This window comes from Sciurus vulgaris (genome assembly GCF_902686455.1).
Source record: "Sciurus vulgaris genome assembly, chromosome: 8".
NCBI classification, from domain to species: Eukaryota; Metazoa; Chordata; class Mammalia; order Rodentia; family Sciuridae; genus Sciurus; species Sciurus vulgaris.
In genome coordinates this window covers 64,008,964-64,029,515 of record NC_136468.1, presented here as the reverse complement: position 1 = coordinate 64,029,515, position 20,552 = coordinate 64,008,964, and the positions used below count along the sequence as shown (strand labels likewise).

At 34.1% G+C, this 20,552-nt stretch overlaps 1 protein-coding gene across 9 annotated transcripts in view; it reads right to left on the bottom strand.

Moving 5' to 3' along the window:
- The window catches only part of MAGI2 (membrane associated guanylate kinase, WW and PDZ domain containing 2), a 1,317,383-nt gene that overhangs the window by 294,683 nt on the left and 1,002,148 nt on the right, over positions 1-20,552 (bottom strand). For all 9 annotated transcript variants that reach the window (XM_079150214.1, XM_079150216.1, XM_079150215.1 and 6 more), the window contains one exon: positions 5,581-5,638. In XM_079150214.1, the coding sequence (XP_079006340.1) occupies positions 5,581-5,638 (58 nt within the window). The remainder of the gene's footprint in view (positions 1-5,580; positions 5,639-20,552) is intronic.

The window sequence follows — 20,552 nt, the reverse complement described above, 5'->3', positions numbered from 1 at the left end:
AAGAATGAGTTATAGGTTTCTTTCCAAATTCTTTCCATTAGAATTGGTCACTTTCTGTCATATAACCATGAAAGTACTGGAAAAGTTAGTAATGCCCACAAGAGAGGGCTTATATATATATTCTTAGGCAATTCAAGATTTAAAGAACTAACCCTGATTGAGCACTTGTTACAAACCTGTGTTAAGTACTACATACCAGTTCTAGAGTGAGACTGCCTACTCAGAATAGAGTCAATTCTGTTTCTATTATTGAGTACATATAAAAATATCAGCAACTCAGTTTTCTTATCTATAAAATGAAGATAATAATACAGGCTCCATGGGGTTTCTGGGAGAATTAATCAGCTAGTACTGGTAAAGTACTTGGAATAATACTTGGCAAGTAGTAAGGACATAGTAAACACCCTCCCCTCCCCATGACTCTCTCTTCTTTCTTCGCTACTTCTTCCTTTCCCTCTTGGTCTCCTCAGCATCTGTCTAGCCATGATCTCACAGCTGGGAAGCTGCAAGGCTGGCATATTGTTACAGCCCATACATTTGGCCACTAAGTGATAACTGATATGTCCAAATGATGTTTATAAGATTTCGAGACCACCATTAGCACAGAAAGTCACTGAGTAACTTCACCAACAATGTCACTTTAGTAACATCTTTTTACATAAATGTGTAAGTTGGGGAAAGGATTTCTTTGTTTTCTATTTCTAACTAGAGATGATTTACATGTATGCTGACTTTTAAAAAATTCTAAAGTTAGGAACATTTTTCTTGGAAAATTTAGAAAATTACTCAAAGGCAAGAAGGAGAGAAGCATTCTTATGATAGTATATGGAGTTAAAAATCTCTAACCAGTTTCCAACTTGCTACATCATGACAAATACCACTAACTATGAAATGAATATGATTTTCCTTTTATATTAAAAGTTACAGTGAAGATATTATATAGTATTTTCCATACTTTCTGGAATTGCACACAAGTAATGTTTTATAGTAGCAGATGTGTGACATCATATGAAAAACTTGTAAAACCTTTACATGAAAATCACATCTGCCAGTCCTCACTATCATTTTAGCTATAGCTCTATGGTCTGCTTCTCTTTCTGTGCCAGAGGAGGCAGCTTTGCATGAAAGCTGTCCCAGGAAATTGTGTCTTCTGGACTAGCTAGTTAAGCAAATTGTGTAACTGCCATTAAAACCAAAATGTACCCAGCAGACATAATTTCACAAAAGAGGAAAAAAAAACACATTTGTACAAAAGTCACAGCTGTTCAACTCTACATTTTGCACTTTTTGCATTAATTTTTTTTCTTTTCTTTATGAACAGTGACAGTTACATTTCTAGTTAGCAGCTTTAGGACTTCTTAATACATTGCTAAATGCTGTACTACCATAGATTTGGTGTCTGTCAGGAAAAATTGGGCTAAGTTCTTTCCGCTGCTATATAGAGTAGAAACTTGGTTCCCCTGCCCTCCCTGCAGAAGAAATAAGAGATGTAGAGTAGGCCCATTGTCCTCTAAAGTCCAGAGTTGTGTGGCTGCATCTGCTGCTTCAAACAAGTGCTCACATCCCTGTTTAGGTTCACACCATAAAGATTTCTCTTCTTTCAGGTCTTGATCCCAGTGGCCATCTTGCCCAGGGTTACTCTGAAGTATTAGTCATAACCCCGGTGACCTATGATGCTTGGTTTGGAGCTCATCTCACAGGGCTGTGTGGGCAGCATATCCTTCCACGGCTGGGTATCCTGTTTGGAACTGAACCAAAGGGGGTTCAGTGAGGAGATGTTCTTGAAGGAGTCCTCATTCTTCCCCAGTGATGAGTCTCAAAGCCTTTGCTGGAACATTGTGATACATGCTAAATTTATGGGAGGTGTTTTGAACAAGAATTCAGAATCTGAGCTCTGCAGCCAAACTGCCTGGGTTCACATTTCATCGCTTTGTCTGAACAATGTGTGATACTGGTTAAGTTACCTCACTTCTTTAGCCAGTGGCAATTTACTTCATTATCACAATAGAAGATTAGAAATGTGGGGAAGTCTATTGAGCACTCAGTCCAGCTCATGGCACATGCTAAGTACTCAATAATGTCAACCACTGTGATGAGTTGATGATTTTTTCTGACTCTCAAATATGTTAAGTCTATAGTCTTAAAATTCTTAAAAGGGAATTTGCATGGGACAGAATTATGACATACTAAAGTTGATTACAGTGTTTAAAACCTGTTTAGTCCAGGTTTTTTAGTTTCTGGCTGTGCAAACCTTTTCTCCTATTGATGGCTGGAATTCCTATCTGCCTATCTGTGGCTGACAGGAAAATGTGTGTGCAAGCAGCTGTGCCAGAAGCACAACACTGATTTCAATCTGGTGTGCCCGGTTGACGACAGAGCCCATTTTGCAACTTCTGCTTCTGATTGCTGGTCTATTTGAAGAGTGGCTGACTGCTAAGGTGACTCTCTAGGGTCCATGCACATGACTTATTTTGCTATTGGTATAGAAGGTGAAATGCTTTTCATATCTTGTAGCCAGCACCTCCAATTGCATAAAGGCATATGTAATTAAATATTTAAAATAATAGCTCTACAGAGAAGCCACTGCCTATTGTCATTAATAGCATTAGTGAATTGACATTTTCTTGACTCTTGATTTACAATAAGATAATCTTGCTTTGTTAAATTAACCAAATATTAATTAAAAATTTTTAAATGTATGATTCCTTAAGATGTTGACATTAATATTATCATTGCAATAATGAACAACATCTAAATATAGGCAGTTTGTGTTTTACGTTTTTGATATTTACACTGGAAAAGTTGATAGAGCAACTTAGATGGAGAAATTCATCATTTTTCTCATTAATAAACTATAAGAAACTTAGATGACTTTTTTTCCTCTAGCAAAAGCACTCTATGAAAGTGATAACTTCTTGGTTTACACATGTTTTCATGTAACTTCCATAAACAGAACTACTATTCAGAAAGACTTAATATCTTGTGAAAAATAGTTTAATGGGCATGAGAATAGACAATTTAAATGAAACCTGTCAGTAGGTATATTCTAATTAAACTGTTGACCAAATTGTCTTCATTGTCATGGAAGATACTCCTCATTTCAAGTAATGCATAAATTATATAGAATAAATTGAAGAGTTTTATTTATTTTGATCAATTTTTCCAAAAGGCTATTTCTCAAAATGCTGGAATAATATTCTATTTAACACCATAAAGTTTGAATTATCTGTTATTTGTCTCAGTTTTCTGCATGACCTGACATGTTCACACATCTACTTACTGATATTGGTACACTCTTTGGAACCCTGTACTGGGGATAAGACCTTGGCAGAAAGTAGAGCTGGGTGCAACCAGAAGGGAGGTAAACTATTTTGATTCACCATGACCTGTATATGTAACCTCATAATCACTTGAAATCTGAAATTATTACATATGTCATTCTGATCTAATATAGAAGACATGATTGACTCCAGAATAATTTTCTAACTATGACTGTGATACATGGAAAATGAAGTAGAGAAATGTAGAGAGAATATAAGCAAAAACAAAAAGGCAACTACTCAAAACACAATGATGACAAGAACAAATTTTTTTAGGGTTATAACAAATATCTAATTCAATAATTAGCTATCAGGGGTCTAACACCTGCAGATCTTTGGTGGAAGAACACACACCTCAAAGATCAAGAAGGTAGGAGATATGACTTTCTGATGTATGGATGTGTCTCTCCTCTACAGATGATCAGGAGAGAGGAGAAAGGCTTAGTACTGTTTCTATAATGAAAGTTAGCTTGAAAAGAACTGAGGACATGAAAGAATAATCTAAAGAGTTGGAATAAGGCAGGGATCAGCAAACTATAAATTACAGTCCAAATCTGGCCAGTTGTCTGCTTTTTAAATAAAGTTTTATTAAAATATATCCTCACCCATACACATAAGTGTTACCTAAGGTTGGTTTCAACCTACAAAGGCAGAGTATAGTAGTTGTGAAAGAGGCCATATGGACCCCTACAATATTTTCTATTTGAATCTCTATAGAGTTTACTAATACCTGGACTATGGAAAGGGTTTTAATTCAATGATTTCCAAAGCAATGTATTAAAAATGAGACCTGGTAGGTCACAAGCCTCATTTCTCTCTCCTTTCATGGAACTGTTTTGGATTTCAGATGTAATAAACTTAGGAACAGTGCAGTGTGAGTCAGTGAATTAATACAACTTAGTATTTATTAAATTTAGTGTTGAATTTATTCAGGAACACAGCTATATTATTATTAAAATATGTATTTTAGTTGATTAGAAATTTAGTGGGACTGAGAGTTCTTATAACTACTTGCAAATGATTCTCCTTTGTTTAGAGATATCTCTATTGTATTTTATCTTACCTTTTTTACCTATTATGTGTCCAGGTGACATTAGACATTAGCTACCATATAAGGAGATTCCACGTGGCAGATGAGCCAAATTCACCTTGACTGTGAATTGGGAAATGATGAACTGTGGTGCCAAAATTGGGGTTTGTCCAAATGAAAATGGTGGGTCAGAGTATTTGAGATAAGTGCTCATATGGGAGAGGCTCAAGGGCAGGGAGCACACAGGTCTTACTTATTTGCACATCTCCAATGCAAAAAAGGCTTGATACCTAATAAAATCTCAGCAACTGTTTGTTGCTACAAAAACAATTCAGTAAAAAAAAAATCTTTGGCCATCTAGATCATAACTGTTACATAGAATATGGTTAGCAAAAACAGACTTAGATCTTGAAAAATAATGTGATAGTGTTTTGTGTTTCAATCTCTGCCTTTCCTGGGTAGTTTATTTCCCATAAGGAAGATGCAGGCTTTGTTATCCACCCAAATGACTTTAGGAACATTAAATAATAGATTAGAATAAAAAATATTCTCTCTTTTAGAAGAGGGAATTCTGGAGAAATAAATTATACATTTAATTTTGAAAATTATGGATATTATTTGATTTTCCTAAGAAAAATATTTATCAATAATTTAGTCCCTAATAGGTTCTTTACTTTGAAGATAAGGATATGTAGATGGAGATGGTTTGTATTATACAAGGTAGTTTACTGCAATGAAAGCTCCAATAGGTAACATAAAAGTCTAGTCTACTGAAAACATACTGTTGACTTGAAATGGGGTCTTAAAAGAGGGAAAAAAAATCCAAATTTTATTTTATCTCTCAGTTGGAAACTATGACACATTTAATTGGCTTTGAAACCTGGCTTAATAAAATATCTCCTTTGTACAACCAGTCAGCTCCCAAAATTTTGATTGCAAAATGAAAGGCATTCAATTTGATGTCTTTAATTACCATTTATTTAGAGGAAAGTGTGAAATACACTTTTCCAATTGGTGTTTTTGATTCATGAGTCAAAGGAAAGGAATGAGAAATTAGCCAGCTGGAGAAGCAAGAAACAGCAAGTGAGTGCTGTAGAATCTTTGTGGATACTTCAAAGTAAGATGAAAGGGAAATAAAGGGGTTGTTAGCCACACATGCTCAATAAATGAAATACTAACACAATTTCACCACATATTAACAACAAGTTAATATCACACTTAGAGACTTACTCAACATAATAAGTGCCATATATGGGATCATCGATCTTCTCCCAGCCATACGGAAGCTCTGAAAAATAAAAAGTTATTTCTTTCAGTAAATAAAGCACGGATATCACAATTTCCTAATAAAAAGTCATATAATTTAATTGTTCATAAATTGCAGAAACGGTCTACTAAAGCAGAATAAAGCACTCAGAGTTAGTACCAAATTTCAGACACATATTGTGGAAACTATTAGAAGCACCTATTTGAAAATTGGCAGATAAAATACAGAGCTCTCTCCTCTGCAGATATACTGCTGGGTCTAGCTGTTTTTTTCCATGCCAAGCAGTAGGACGGCATATCATCACGTTATCACCATCCAGTGCGACACAGAGGCAAATCTCTTTTCTGAAAGTGCAGTTTATTTATTTGTATTGTTAAAGACGCATTTCAGAATAAAGATTGTATTTTCAAAATATATTTCTGAGCATAGTGAATTGTTTCTGATGACTGAAACAAAGACATTATAAATTCTCAATTGATATCCCACTATTCAAAATGGTTAGCTAGCTGTTCACTCCACATGGATCATGATTTGAATGCTGCCAGTATGTTCTTTGGGCATATTTTAAAAATAAAGTCTAAAATTCTAAATATGCTTTCCTTGATAATATAGCTCATATTTCCAGCTTTTCATGGTTAATTTTAATAGAAAAAAACATTGAAAATATCAGCAATACTATAAATGCTACTACATGCAAACCCATGCTGTTTGAAAGATAGACTTTGTTTCGTGATACTATTTTCCATATACACTGAGCCTTTATAATTAACTGTGACAATTATGAAGAATGTCATATTTTTCTTGATATTAATTTCACACATATAATTTGAAAACTAAGATACATTGACATGTTTAAATAGTATAAGTGAAATTTAAAAGTTGTATCATTACCGTAGTAACACATGTCACTATAGACAAAGCACTGTAATAGAAATTAGAATTACATGCAATCCTGCTGTCCAGAGATAACTACTATTAATATTTTTGTGAATATCTTTCAAATAGTTTTCTATGCAAATAATTTTGAAAAGGATATTATTTTTATAGCCTGGTATTTCTACTTGACAGAACATTGAGGGCATCTTTCAATGTGAATGAATGATTACTATACAATATACTTTTGTTTACACAGTAGTAGTCTGTGGATATGGCTAGAGTCTGTGTAATTCTAGTCTTTTATTATTAACCATTTGGGACTTTCTAGTTTTTACCTGTGTATATCATCTGTGCCAGACACATTGAAACCTAAACTTACTATTTTCTTAATAATTTAGTAGTGACAAATTCCAAGAGGTAGAATTTTGGATTAAAATCATCCAGCCTTTCATGCTTCTTGATATATATTGCCAGAATGCCAACTTCTCATTCACAATAGTACCCAATTATAGTCTCATTGAGTGTGTGTACAAATGATTTTTGTTTATTCAATTTATTTTTAAATACAGATTGACAATTTCTAATCCAAAACTTTTAGGTGCATACAGGTTTTGGAATTCAGAATATTTTTTGGTTTTAGTAAGTTCACATGGTACAGCTGCCTTCTATAACATTCCAAGCAGAGTTGGACAACAACCTTACAAATGAACATACAAATATTTCTGCAGCTAACTATGTGATTCATTAAAAAAGATAGCTTTAATAAACCTGTAACACTAATTTAGAGTACCTTAAGAAGTCTGTCTTTCAGAATGATCATGGGAGCAAACCTTTACTTGAGTATTGACTATGGGTTGGTTACTGATGGACTTTCCATGTCCTACCTCATTTTATCCTAATAACTCAGGATTCAGACTCCCTGTATTCTGATTCCAGAAATTTATAGAGTTATTCAGATAGCCTGTTTAACACATTATAAAAAACGTTCATATTAAGGAAAATAACCATGTAATTGCTTTTTACCAAGTCCCCTAAACTATGAATATTTGGTTCATAAAAATAATATACCTACTGTTTTTTTCCAAGCAACTAAGTGAAAGAAACTAAAGTGAAAGAATATATAAAAGATAACAATTGATGTTACAGATATTTGTTATGTATATGGCTCAACGCATGGATACATGCTTTTATTGTAAATTTAATGTTATCTCATAAATACAATATCATATAAAATAATGTTCAATAACAGAGTAAAAACCAAATGTTGTTAATTTATAGACCCAGTACTTTTTCTATTTTCTTTGTGGTTCTAGGAATCAAATCCAGGGCCTTGTGTGTGTTAGGCAAAATCTACCACTGAGCCATAACCCTAGCCTATAGTACTGCTTCCTAATGTCAGTGTTAAGAATTTCATCATCAATTTTTAAAATTATCTATTATGATATCCATTATTCCTTCATTTATTCCTTTACCTTTAGTATTTTTTTAAGTAAATTATAGTTTTAAGTATTCCAGAAGTACAGAACTTTTTGGTGATTTTTGCCAGATTCACAATGCCAAAGGTACTGGAACAACTTACTATATACTTTCTCACTTGCTATCATGAAGTCTTCACCAGAATTAAGGGGAGTCTGTTTTGCTTTTAATAAGATACCAGCATGGTTTTTTTGTTTGTTTGTTTGTCTATTTGCTTCCTATTTCCAGAATAAACTATTAACTTCACATTAAAATAAAATTATATATTATAAACACTTGTATTTGAAGACCAACTGTTAGTGTTTTTTTTAATTTATTTTTTATTTTTTATTTTTTGGTACTGGGGGTTGAACTCAGGGGCACTTAACCACTGAGACACATCCCCAGCTCTTTTTAAGATTTTATTTAGAAACAGGGTCTGACTGAGTTGCTTAGGGCCTTGCTAAGTTACTGAGACAGGCCCTGAACTCATGATTCTCCTATTTTAGCCTAACGAGCTGCTGGGATTACAGGCTTGTGCCACTGCACGTGGCTGTTAGTGGTTTTTGATTCACACTATGAGATACAATGATGCACTATAGCGCTAATATTATTTTTCCAACCAGCTGTTGTTCGTTTCAATTTAAATATTTTCAAGGGTTGATAGGAGGATGTTTCAAAATATTCATAAGATATATATATTGCTTCATTTGTACATGGGGCAAAATAGGTGTAAAAAATAACAACTCGAGTTTAGAAAACTGTGTGCACATACATATGAATTTTCATGTGTGTAAGTGTTGGTGTATGTACTTGTGTTTGTGTGTGTTCCCTTAATAAATTTTTCTTTTATCTCTAATAAGCAAGGAAGAAATTTAAATTCATTTAATGATCCTAAAAACTATACATATTAATGGGGTACTATGTGATGTTTTAGTACATGTATACTTTGTATTATGTCTCCTCAAATTTTTTTTATGATAAAATCTTTCAAAATTCTTTCTTCTAATTTAAAAAAATACACAGTACATAAATGTCACATAGTCCCCCCCTACTATGCAATAGGACACCAGAACTTCTCACTCCTATGTAACTGTAACTTGGTAATCATTGATTGAGATTTTTTTCTTTTCATTTTAAAGCAAAGAAATATCTAGAATGCTAATGAAAACTTACAACAGGAGCATGGTTTTCTTTTCTCATAAAAAATGTAATACAATAAACTTCTTAAGATTATAAACTTAACATGATGAAATGTTAAGAATTCATCATCTCCAAAGCTCTCACTGTGAAAAAATTTATTTTTTAAAAACTCGAATCAGCTTCAAAAACCTATTGCTGCTTCTTGAAATTAAGCTAACAAATGAGACAATGAACTTCCAATAGTGTACTATTTACCCAATCAGGGGAGCATGTAGCTTGGAGCTCTTGGGTCCTGGGTTATTTAGAATACTGTTTTCAACAATATGTGACAAATCTGAAGATGATTAAGGTCATACTGATAAAAGAATAACATACACTACCCAACAGGGAAAAATAAATACTTGAGAGCAAGGTTAATGCTGTATTAAGGACTGTTTTAATTGGGATTTTCTTCAGGGCATAGAACCATGTAGCAAACTCAGTGATTAGATTTATCTACCCTGCAAAAGTCTGTGTAAATGTCTAGATTAATCTGTAGTCAGTCATCTCAGCTTTGTAAAATGGGAATAGAATCAAAAGATTAAATGGGCATTCAGTTCTGCATGGTTTCTGCCACAGCCCCCGTGCTCTATTTTTTATTAACTAGATTACTCTTTCCAAATATTATTATTATTTTATATTTCAGCTAGGTTCATTTTCATTACAGAAAAGCAGTTTTCAGGTATCAACGGGAAATTTGTAGAAATGCAGTTTTTCTTATGGAAATGACACTCAAATACTGGAGAGCTATAGGGAGCCTAGAATATAATACCTCAGGGTAGCTGGGAAAGATTATTTTGGCTGTCTCTTGCTCTCTGTCTTTTGGACTATGTTCTCTGTATGTCTTTGTCTCTTTCATTCAATTCCTTCCTACTCTGTATATTCTTCCTTTGTAGCTACTGGTTGGCTATCTCTGGTTGTTTAATTTGTTTGTCTTTGAATAGCCACTACCCACCTTGCTCTGTTACATTGTATCTTAATCATAACTATCAAGACTTTGGTCTCTCAATTTTCCAATTCTATATCCCATCTTCTCACAGAATTTATTGGTCCTATAATTTTCTTCAAAATAGATCCAAATTAGTTGGTCTGACCAGTCAATGTGGTACTGCCCCCAGGGTAAGAGTTCACTCAGATTAATCAAGTAAGGCCCTGGGACTAAGCTCTTCTGTTAGATGGAGAGCCACCCAGTTACACAGAGTTATGGATGGGAGGTACCACAAATATGTTTATTGTAAGAAAAATAGCTTTTAAGATAAAGAAGAAAACATAATTTGATAGCTTTGAAATAGATACTCCTTACACTTCTAAATGATCTAATGTTTCATAAATAATAACTATAATTATAGTTGACCCATGGTTAACATTGGTAAGAAGATATCAATATTCTGGTATCATGCACTGAGAAGGATACAACTCTACCTCTGTAGTATTCTTGCCAAAAATAACAAATGAGACAATGAGAAAACATCTGACAATCTAAAACAGCCGGCTTGTACTCTTCTGAAGTGTCAAAGTCATTCAAGAGAAAAACAGACTGAGGAATTGTCAGAGTGGAGGACTCTGGAGACATAATGACTAAAAGTAGTTGGAATAACGGATTGGATCCTGGACCACAGAAAGGACAACTTTTCGAAACTTTCAAAAATTCAAATAAGATTTTTAGATTAGCTAATAATCTATATAAATGCTAACTTTCTGCTTTCAATAGAAGTGAATTTTTGCAACATTAACTCAAATATGACAGATGTATTTGAGATAGTGACAAGAAGTGGGAGTAGGATAGCTTGGCACAAGAAAGGGAATTGTCAGATAAAGACTCAGAAAGGGTCACATTTGGTCTAAGTGTGCAAGCTGCATTAGCAGGTCAAAAAGTGATGAACCCAGGGAGTGTTTGTCTATTTCTAGATTTCTGGAGAAAGGTCTGGCTATAAAGAATGATTTGGCGATGAATGGGTAACAGAAGACATCAGGAGGGAAATTAAAAAATTCTTAGAAGTAAGTGAGAACAAAGACACATCATATCAAAATATCTGGGACACTATGAAAGCAGTACTGAGAGGAAGATTTATTTCATGGGGCGCATTCAACAAAAGAAGTAGAAATCAACAAATAAATGATTTAACATTACAGCTCAAAGCCCTAGAAAAAGAAGAGCAGACCAACACCAAAAGTAGTAGAAGACAGGAAATAGTTAAAATCAGAGCCGAAATCAACGAAATTGAAACAAAAGAAACACTCAGAAAAATTAACAAAATAAATAGTTGGTTCTTTGAAAAAATAAACAAAATTGATAAACTCTTAGCCACACTAACAAAGAGAAAGAGGGAGAAAACTCAAATTACTAAAATTCGGAATGAACAAGGAAATATCACAACAGACACGAGTGAAATACAAAACATAATTAGAAGCTATTTTGAAAATCTATACTCCAACCAAACAGAAAACCTCGAAGACATCAACAAGTTTCTAGAGACATATGAATTACCTAAACTGAATGAGGAAGACATACACAACTTAAATAAATCAATTTCAAGCAATGAAATAGAAGAGGTCATCAAAAGCCTACCAACAAAGAAAAGTCCGGAACCAGATGGGTTCTCAGCCGAGTTCTACAAAACCTTTAAAGAAGAGCTCATTCCAATACTTCTCAAAGTATTCCATAAAATAGAAGAGGAGGGAACCCTCCCAAACTCATTCTATGAAGCCAATATCACCCTGATACCTAAACCAGACAGAGATACATCGAGGAAAGAAAATTTCAGACCAGTATCCTTAATGAACATCGATGCAAAAATTCTCAACAAAATTTTAGCAAATCGCATACGAAAATATATTAAAAAGATAGTGCACCACGATCAAGTGGGTTTTATCCCAGGGATGCAAGGTTGGTTCAACATCCCGAAATCAATAAATGTCATTCACCATATCAACAGACTAAAAGTTAAGAATCACATGATTATTTCAATAGATGCAGAAAAAGCATTCGATAAAATACAGCATCCCTTCATGCTCAAAACACTAGAAAAAATTGGGGTTGTGGGATCATTCCTTAACATTGTGAAGGCCATCTATGCTAAGCCCATGGCCAATATCATTCTAAATGGTGAAAAACTGAAAGCATTTCCCCTAAAAACTGGAACAAGGCAGGGATGCCCTCTTTCACCACTTCTATTCAACATTGTTCTTGAGACTCTAGCCAGAGGAATTAGACAAACGAAAGAAATTAAAGGGATACGAATTGGAAAAGAGGAACTCAAACTATCCCTGTTCGCTGATGACATGATTATATATTTAGAGGAACCTGGAAATTCCACCAGAAAACTCTTAGAACTCATAAGTGAATTCAGTAAAGTAGCAGGTTACAAGATCAATGCTCATAAATCCAATGCATTTCTATACATAAGTGATGAATCTTCAGAAAGAGAAATTAGGAAAACTACCCCATTCACAATAGCATCAAAAAAAAAATAAAATACTTGGGAATCAATCTCACAAAAGAGGTGAAAGACCTCTACAATGAGAACTACAAAACACTAAAGAAAGAAATTAAAGAAAACCTTAGAAGATGGAAAGATCTCCCATGTTCATGGATAGGAAGAATTAATATTGTCAAAATGGCCATACTACCAAAAGTGCTATATAGATTCAATGCAATTCCAATTAAAATCCCAATGATGTACCTTACAGAAATAGAGCAAGCAATTATGAAATTCATCTGGAAGAATAAGAAACCCAGAATAGCTAAAGCAATCCTCAGTAGAAAGAGTGAAGCAGGGGTATCGCAATACCAGATCTTCAACTCTATTACAAAGCAATAGTATCAAAAACAGCATGGTATTGGTACCAAAATAGACAGGTAGATCAATGGTACAGAATAGAGGACACGGACACAAACCCAAATAAATACAATTTTCTCATACTAGACAAAGGGGCCAAAAATATGCAATGGAGAAAAGATAGCCTCTTCAACAAATGGTGGTGGGAAAACTGGAAAACCATATGCAACAGAATGAAATTAAACCCCTATCTCTCACCCTGCACAAAACTCAATTCAAAATGGATCAAGGACCTCAGAATCAGACCAGAGACCCTGTAACTTATAGAAGAAAAAGTAGGTCCAAACCTTTAACTTGTTGGCTTAGGAGCAGACTTCCTCAACAGGACTCCCATAGCCCAAGAAATAAAAGCAGGAATCAACAACTGGGATAGATTCAAACTAAAAAGCTTTCTCTCAGCAAAGGAAACTATCAGTAATGTGAAGAGAGAGCCTACAGGGTGGGAGAATATCTTTGCCACTCATACTTCAGATAGAGCGCTAATATCCTGAATCTATAAAGAACTCAAAAAACTCTACACCAAGAATACAAGTAATCCAATCAACAAATGGACTAAGGAAATGAACAGACACTTCACAGAAGAAGATGTACAAGCAATCAGCAGATATATGAAAAAATGTTCAACATCTCTAGTAATAAGAGAAATGCAAATCAAAACTACCCTAAGATTTCATCTCACCCCAATTAGAATGGCGATTATCAAGAACATAAGTAACAATAGGTGTTGGCGAGGATGTGGGGAAAAAGGTACACTCATACATTGCTGGTGGGGTTGCAAACTAGTGCAGCCACTCTGGAAAGCAGTTTGGAGATTCCTCAGAAAGCTTGGAATGGAACCACCATTTGACCCAGCTATCCCACTCCTTGGCCTATGCCCAAAGGACTTAAAATCAGCATACTACAGAGATACAGCCACATCAATGTTCATAGCTGCTCAATTCACTATAGCCAGATTGTGGAACCAACCCAGATGCCCTTCAGTTGATGAATGGATAAAGAAACTGTGGCATATATATACAATGGAATATTACTCAGCCATGAAGAATGACAAAATTATGGCATTCGCAGGCAAATGGATGAAATTGGAGGATATCATGCTAAGTGAGATAAGCCAATCTCAAAAAACTAAAGGACGAATGATCTCGCTGATAAGCGGATGAGGACATATGGGGTGGGGTAGGAGGGGTTAGTGTTAGGGTTAGGGTTAGGTTTAGGGTTAGGGATAAGGAGGGTGGTAAGAATGGAGGAAGAAAGGAATGTATAGAGGGGAAAGAGGGGTGGGAGGGGAGGGGGGAAGGGAAAAAAATAACAATGAATCAAACAACATTGCCCTATGTAAATTTATGATTTTTAATTAAAATAAAAAAAAAGATGAGAAAAAAAAGAATGATTTGGGAATCAAAATATGCTAAGAACTTTGAATTATACATTTCCAGTTTCCTCTTATCTCCTTTAATCTATTAATTCATGCAGCTCTCTACCTATTTGTCATCATCATTCACTTAAAAATGCTTACTAAAACATTGTGTGCTCCTATAGGGTAAAGGCTGGCATCTGATGTTGACCTCTACTTACCCTTTCAAAATTGCAAATATCTAATGAGTGCAATAAAACCACCCATAATCTATACCTACAACATAATCAGGAGAAATAAAATTCTATGAGTCTGAAAAGTTATGTGTATGTGAGAAACATAAATACCCCAATCTAACAGAGCCTGCTGGTGTCAGAACGGAGAATGCCAAAAAAGGAGAGTGGTCAGGAGCCCGTGGGTGGAGTGAGGTGGGAAAACAGATAAAACCACCCTCAGAAAGATAAATTACCATCCTGAGCAGCAAAATACCGAGGGCAGACCCAGAACATAGCTACCAGGGAATTACAAGAAGGAGTTTGGAAATTGAGCAGAATGAGAGACAGAGGTCTCAGGAAGGGACTGCTGTAGAAGAGGGGAATGTGTCGACGGAGAAGATGACCCTTTCAGCCTTAGTTATGAAGGTAAAGTCAGTATCTGCAGAAATTAAAAAAAAAAATAATTGTAAGATCATAAAACACACCAGCTATTCTCCCCGGATAAAAACAATATCATCTTCTAAGGAATTGGTACCTCACAAAGGCATCAGAAGAGGGTGTTCATGAATTTTTTTTAAAAAATGTAATAGTCACCAAGTTCCTTTACTTTAGCTTATATGAAACTTTTATTGCTGGTGTAGGAAAAAAGACATTCCAAAATGAATGGAAAATAGCAGACAATATTCATACAAAGTTCTGTAAGAAGAAATCAGAAAATGAGAGCTGAAACAATACCACTGATGAAAATTTGCTATTTCCTTCAAGATAAGACAAAAGCAAAACACAAATAAGAAAATTATAAAAAGACCTGTAGATATCCTGAAACAAGTATTCATAAATATAAAATAATACTTTAAATCAGATATTTAAAAGTTTTGAACAGAAACAGATAAAGGACAGAAAAGGAGAGTAAGTCAAAAGGATGAAATAAATTAAAAAAAAAGTATGAAATGACTAAATTATAAAATACCCAAGAGAGAAAATGATTCAGCTGAAACATAATAAGAAAAAAGACACAGAAATAGTCAAGAAAACACAAATGAAGTGAACACAAACTTCAAACATGTTAGAGAGTAGTCATTAATATAGAGGACCAAGCAAAGAGCATTCAGTGTATGTATAATTGGAATATAAGATAAAAAGGAAAAAAAAAAAAGAACTAAAAATTAAAACTGTGATCCAAGAAAAAATTTGAAGAAGTAGAAAAACTACATCAATATATTGAAAAAATTCTCCATGTACCTGGATAAGTGTCTTTAAATAACCAATTCTAAAATACATACCAATAAGCCATTAGACTTTAAATAATAAAGAAAAAAGTGACCAAAGGATAAAGTCACTAAAATGGGAAAAAATCAAGTTGACATCAGATCTTAGGAACAACACCCATTTAGACAATAGTGAAACAGCATTTTAAAGAAATTTCAAAGAAAAAAGTGTGAGCCAAGGATTTTATATCCAGCCAACCTGTCCTTCAAGTATTAACCCATTCTCCCTCTCTCTTTCTCTCTCACACATACCCCACAAGCAGTTTACTGTACCCAAATTCTCTTCTTAAGTAAACCAAACTAATTAAGAGATGACTTGAGGAAAGAAATAATACAATCATTCAACACATTTTATTATAGATCTATGTGTAGAACAAAGGTAAGAATGATGGTAGGAAATAATATATAAAGCAACAGGTTTCAAAAATACAGAAATAATGCAATTATAAAAGAGAAGAGAAAAAAGAAAAGTTGCATGACCAATAGCCTCACTGACTGATGCTGAAGGGAATAGGTGAGAGCCATAGAATATAATTTATACCTGACAACTGAGTAGGGGTGTTAACTGAAGATATTTCATATAAAGGCAAATATTAGAATATAAATTACTCTAAATACTAACAAAAAGAAAAAAGAAAATAGAGCAACAGTTGATATAATATAAAATGGTAAATAAATATAAAATGTGAGTTAAAATTAAGCAGAAATGCATGAAATTTAGCTCTCTTATTAAGAGTTTCTAATTAACTCATAGAAAAATGTGACTCCATGATATATAAAACATACATACTTAAATAAAGTGATTTAGAGAGGAGGCTAAAAAGAAAGTGTTGGTCAAAGATATGCCACACAAATAGAAAAAATTAAAATCTCTCTATCAAATTGAAGAACTCAAATCCAAAGCATTAAATATGACAATGATCCCCACATTATAATAGGTCACAGTTCATAAGGAAGACATAAGATATTGATAATTATGTGCCAAAGAACACAATTCACCTCATAAAACATTAACGACAAGGGTAGCAACAAGAAATACATGAATACCAGGCACTTTGCTCTCAGTCCAAGACATATTGAATTGACAAAATTACAGACATAGAAGAACTATACAGTATAATTAATTAGTCAGTTCTTTTGACTCTTTGCCCCTTTCTTTTCCCCATGTCTCTTTTTCTCTAGTTTTGTACTCCAATAATAGAAACATGGAACATTCTGCATAATTATCTATCTATTGGATTATAGTAAGCCTTAAGTTTCACAAAGCAGAAATAATACAAACAATAGTCTCTGAATATAATGCAAGAAAAAGACATTAATATCAAAATAAGAATCAAAGAAACTTTCACCTAGAAAATAGAGACCATAAACAACTCTTGAGTCAAACAGGAAAGGTACACTAAAATTGCAGATTTCAACAAGAATGAAAATATTATATAGCAAAATTTGTAGGATACAATGACAAGAGTGATCAGAGGAAATTTTATAACATGCATATGAAAAAATGTAAAAAATGTAAGTAAATCCCTAACTTAAAAATCCATACAAGAAATACAGTATATCATCACTAACTAGTCACCTTCCTATATAATAGATCTCTTGACATGTATTCCTCCTAACTTAAAGAGAGTGGTGGTTGTGTGATCTCACCACAAAATTGAGAATTGTGTGAGTGATGCATTTGCTAACTGGCTAGATTTAACCATTCCACAATACATATTTGTACTTCAAAACATCATGTTGTTAACAGCATAAAAACAATGCTGTTAAATTAAAAACAGCTATAAAAAGGACAACAAAGGAGCCCTCCTGAAAAATAATAACATGCGTGCACACACACACACACACACACACACACACACACACACATGCAGAATACAAATTATAAAAGTAAAAACTAATATGGTAGAAAATAGAAAACAATAAATAATAAAAATTCTGTTTCTTTTTTAAAATCAGCAAAACAAACACTAACTCACTGAAGATTAAAAAGAGATAAGTCATAAATAGCAAAGCAGAAGTGCCATGAGGGAGATCATCTTCAAAATAATAACAATAGTGTGTACAAACTTATGCTAAGGAAATTTAAAACCTAAATGCAGTGGATAATTTCTTAGAACATATTTATGAAAACTGGTCCCAGTGGAGATAGAAAGCTTCAAAAGACAGGTTTTTAGTCAACTTGCCATAGTAAATTCCAAATGGAAAATAAATAAAATAATATGAGTCCTAGGGATAAATTCCATTTTAACCTGGATATGAGGACTTTCTTATCACAAAACAAACTTGACAATTTTGATGACACAAAGGCAAAAAATAATGTCATATATCTTGATATACCTAATTAATATTAAGAGGTAAATGATAAGCTGGGAGAAATTATTTGAACATATATTTTCATGTATTTATACAGTATTTAACATTGATAAGGGGTTACTTTCTTTATTAAAAAACTTTTTAAAATTTAAGGGAAAGAAGACTAAAAACCTAGTAGAAAAATGTACAAAAGTCAGTGTGATTTTGTAAGGGAAAAGCAAACCTCAAACTCAAATTTCTCCTACCATACTCCCATAGCACAGACCACTTCTGACATAGATGTGTGTGGGTTTTCCCTACACACCAAGCAAGCAACTCTGTAGCAGCAGATACTAGCTGGATGTCCTCTAATTCATATCTCTTCTGACACTACCTGCAGATAGTGTCTGACCCCACAGGTAGAAGGCTCAGTCCCCAAGATTGTCACCCTCACCTAGTTCAGGTTATTTTACCTGAGCTTCTGACCTACTAGCTATAAATTGGGCTTCCTACTACCTTTTCCTCAGGTTTGACTAATTTGCTAGAGCACGTCACAGAACTCAGGGAAACACTAACTTATACTTACTGATGTATTATAAAGGTATTACAAAATGTACAGATGAATAGCTGAAGAGGGTGAGGCTCGAGGAAAGGGGCGTGGAGCTTCCATGCCCTCTCCAGGCATACCAGCCTCCAGGAATCTCTTGTACTCGCCTATCCAAAAACTCTCTGAACCTTGTCCTTTTGGATTTTTATGGAGCCTGCATTGTATAGTCATAATTGAAACAGGGACAACGGTGTTGAAATGTGACTGGACAGAATGGGTACGACCTATTGCTAATGGACTCACTGGGGAGATCCAGGAAGACATGTTTCAACAAATTGTTCTTGGCCTCTCTATGCAGCATTCCTTGCAAGTATAAGGCAGGAACCCTTTTGCAATGGGGTTCTTAGGATCTACTATCAGAAAAGAGAAGTCAGAGAATTTCCTACTCCTGATAGAAAGGCAGGGGAAGTTAGAGTATACTGAGGAAGAGAAATTTTAGTTCCTGTGACCCTACTTTGGGGAGGGAGTTAGGAGCTGGGAGCTCATACAGATCTTTTTTTTTTTTTTCTTTAAACATATTTTTAGTTGTTGATGAATCTTTATTATGTTTATTTATATGCATTGCTGAGAATTGAACTCAGGGCCTCACACATGCTAGGCAAGTGCTCTACCTCTGAGGTAGAACCCCAACCCTCATATAGATGTTAATATCATACTATCACAGCCAGGAACAGACAGGTCACACAAAGCATACTGTAATAATCCTTAAACATGAAAAGAGGCTCAAATTGCCCTCACCATCAAAGAATACAAATCAAATATCATATTGAGATATCATTCTGCATCTATGAGACTCTCAAAAATTCAAAAACTTGACAACACATTCTTTGACAAGGTTGTCTATCTGTCTTTGCTGACAGATAGACAATGTGATACAACTTCTATTGAGGGGAGATGGGCAATATCCATTGATTCAATGATCTCTCCTCTGGGAAATTTCTCTAAAGCTTATTTTTCAACAGTACAAAAAAGCAAGTACACATGGTTATTTATTGCAGCATTATTTTGTAGTAAACCACAGAAAGAAACAGCCTAAATTCCTTGCCAGAGATGATTGGCTAAACAAATGTGGTACGCTTGCACAGTGCTGTACTATACAGCTGTAAAATTTATGAGTAAAATGTCTATAATCTAATATAGAGTTACTAGTGGATATTATGAAACAAAAATATTCATGTACTCGTTTTTGAAGAAAGGAACACAAGAAAGGAACACAAGCTAAATGTGATATTTCAACTTAAGAGGTGGTACAAATAGTACAGTAGAAGAAAAAGGAAAGAGAATGATATTTCTTTGAGTATACCTTTTTGTTAGTATACCAATGTTCATGTTCTCTTATCAAAAACAAAACTAAATAAAAAATTTAAAAAATAAAGTCAATGAGCCTAATGGTATATAAAATTGACAACAACTCAGAAAAAAACCATAAAGTGTCAATGAAATTATAGATTCTCGGACTAGGGTTTCATTATACAGAGACCCAGAAGGTAAAGCATTGGAAAAAAATATCAGTGAGGTTCAAAAGAGGAATAACCATATTTATAAGGCTACAGAATTTGTTATGTTTTCCCAACAGTGAACATCAGGGTACTAGTTTCTGGAGCTTGAGGCTAATTTATGCTAATTCTTATGCCTTCTGCATTGAGAAACCCTGGGGGTATAGAGTTTAGGATCCTCATGAAAAAAAGATGTAGTAATAAAGCTTCAAGAGCATGGGGTGGGGAAAACACTAATTTCACTGATTTAGACCTCAGGCCACACTAGGATTTAGTGTCTCAGAGAGGAAGGCACAGGCCTCTGGAGATCACAGAACTGGTGAAATTCTCCCTAGATGATACCTGTTC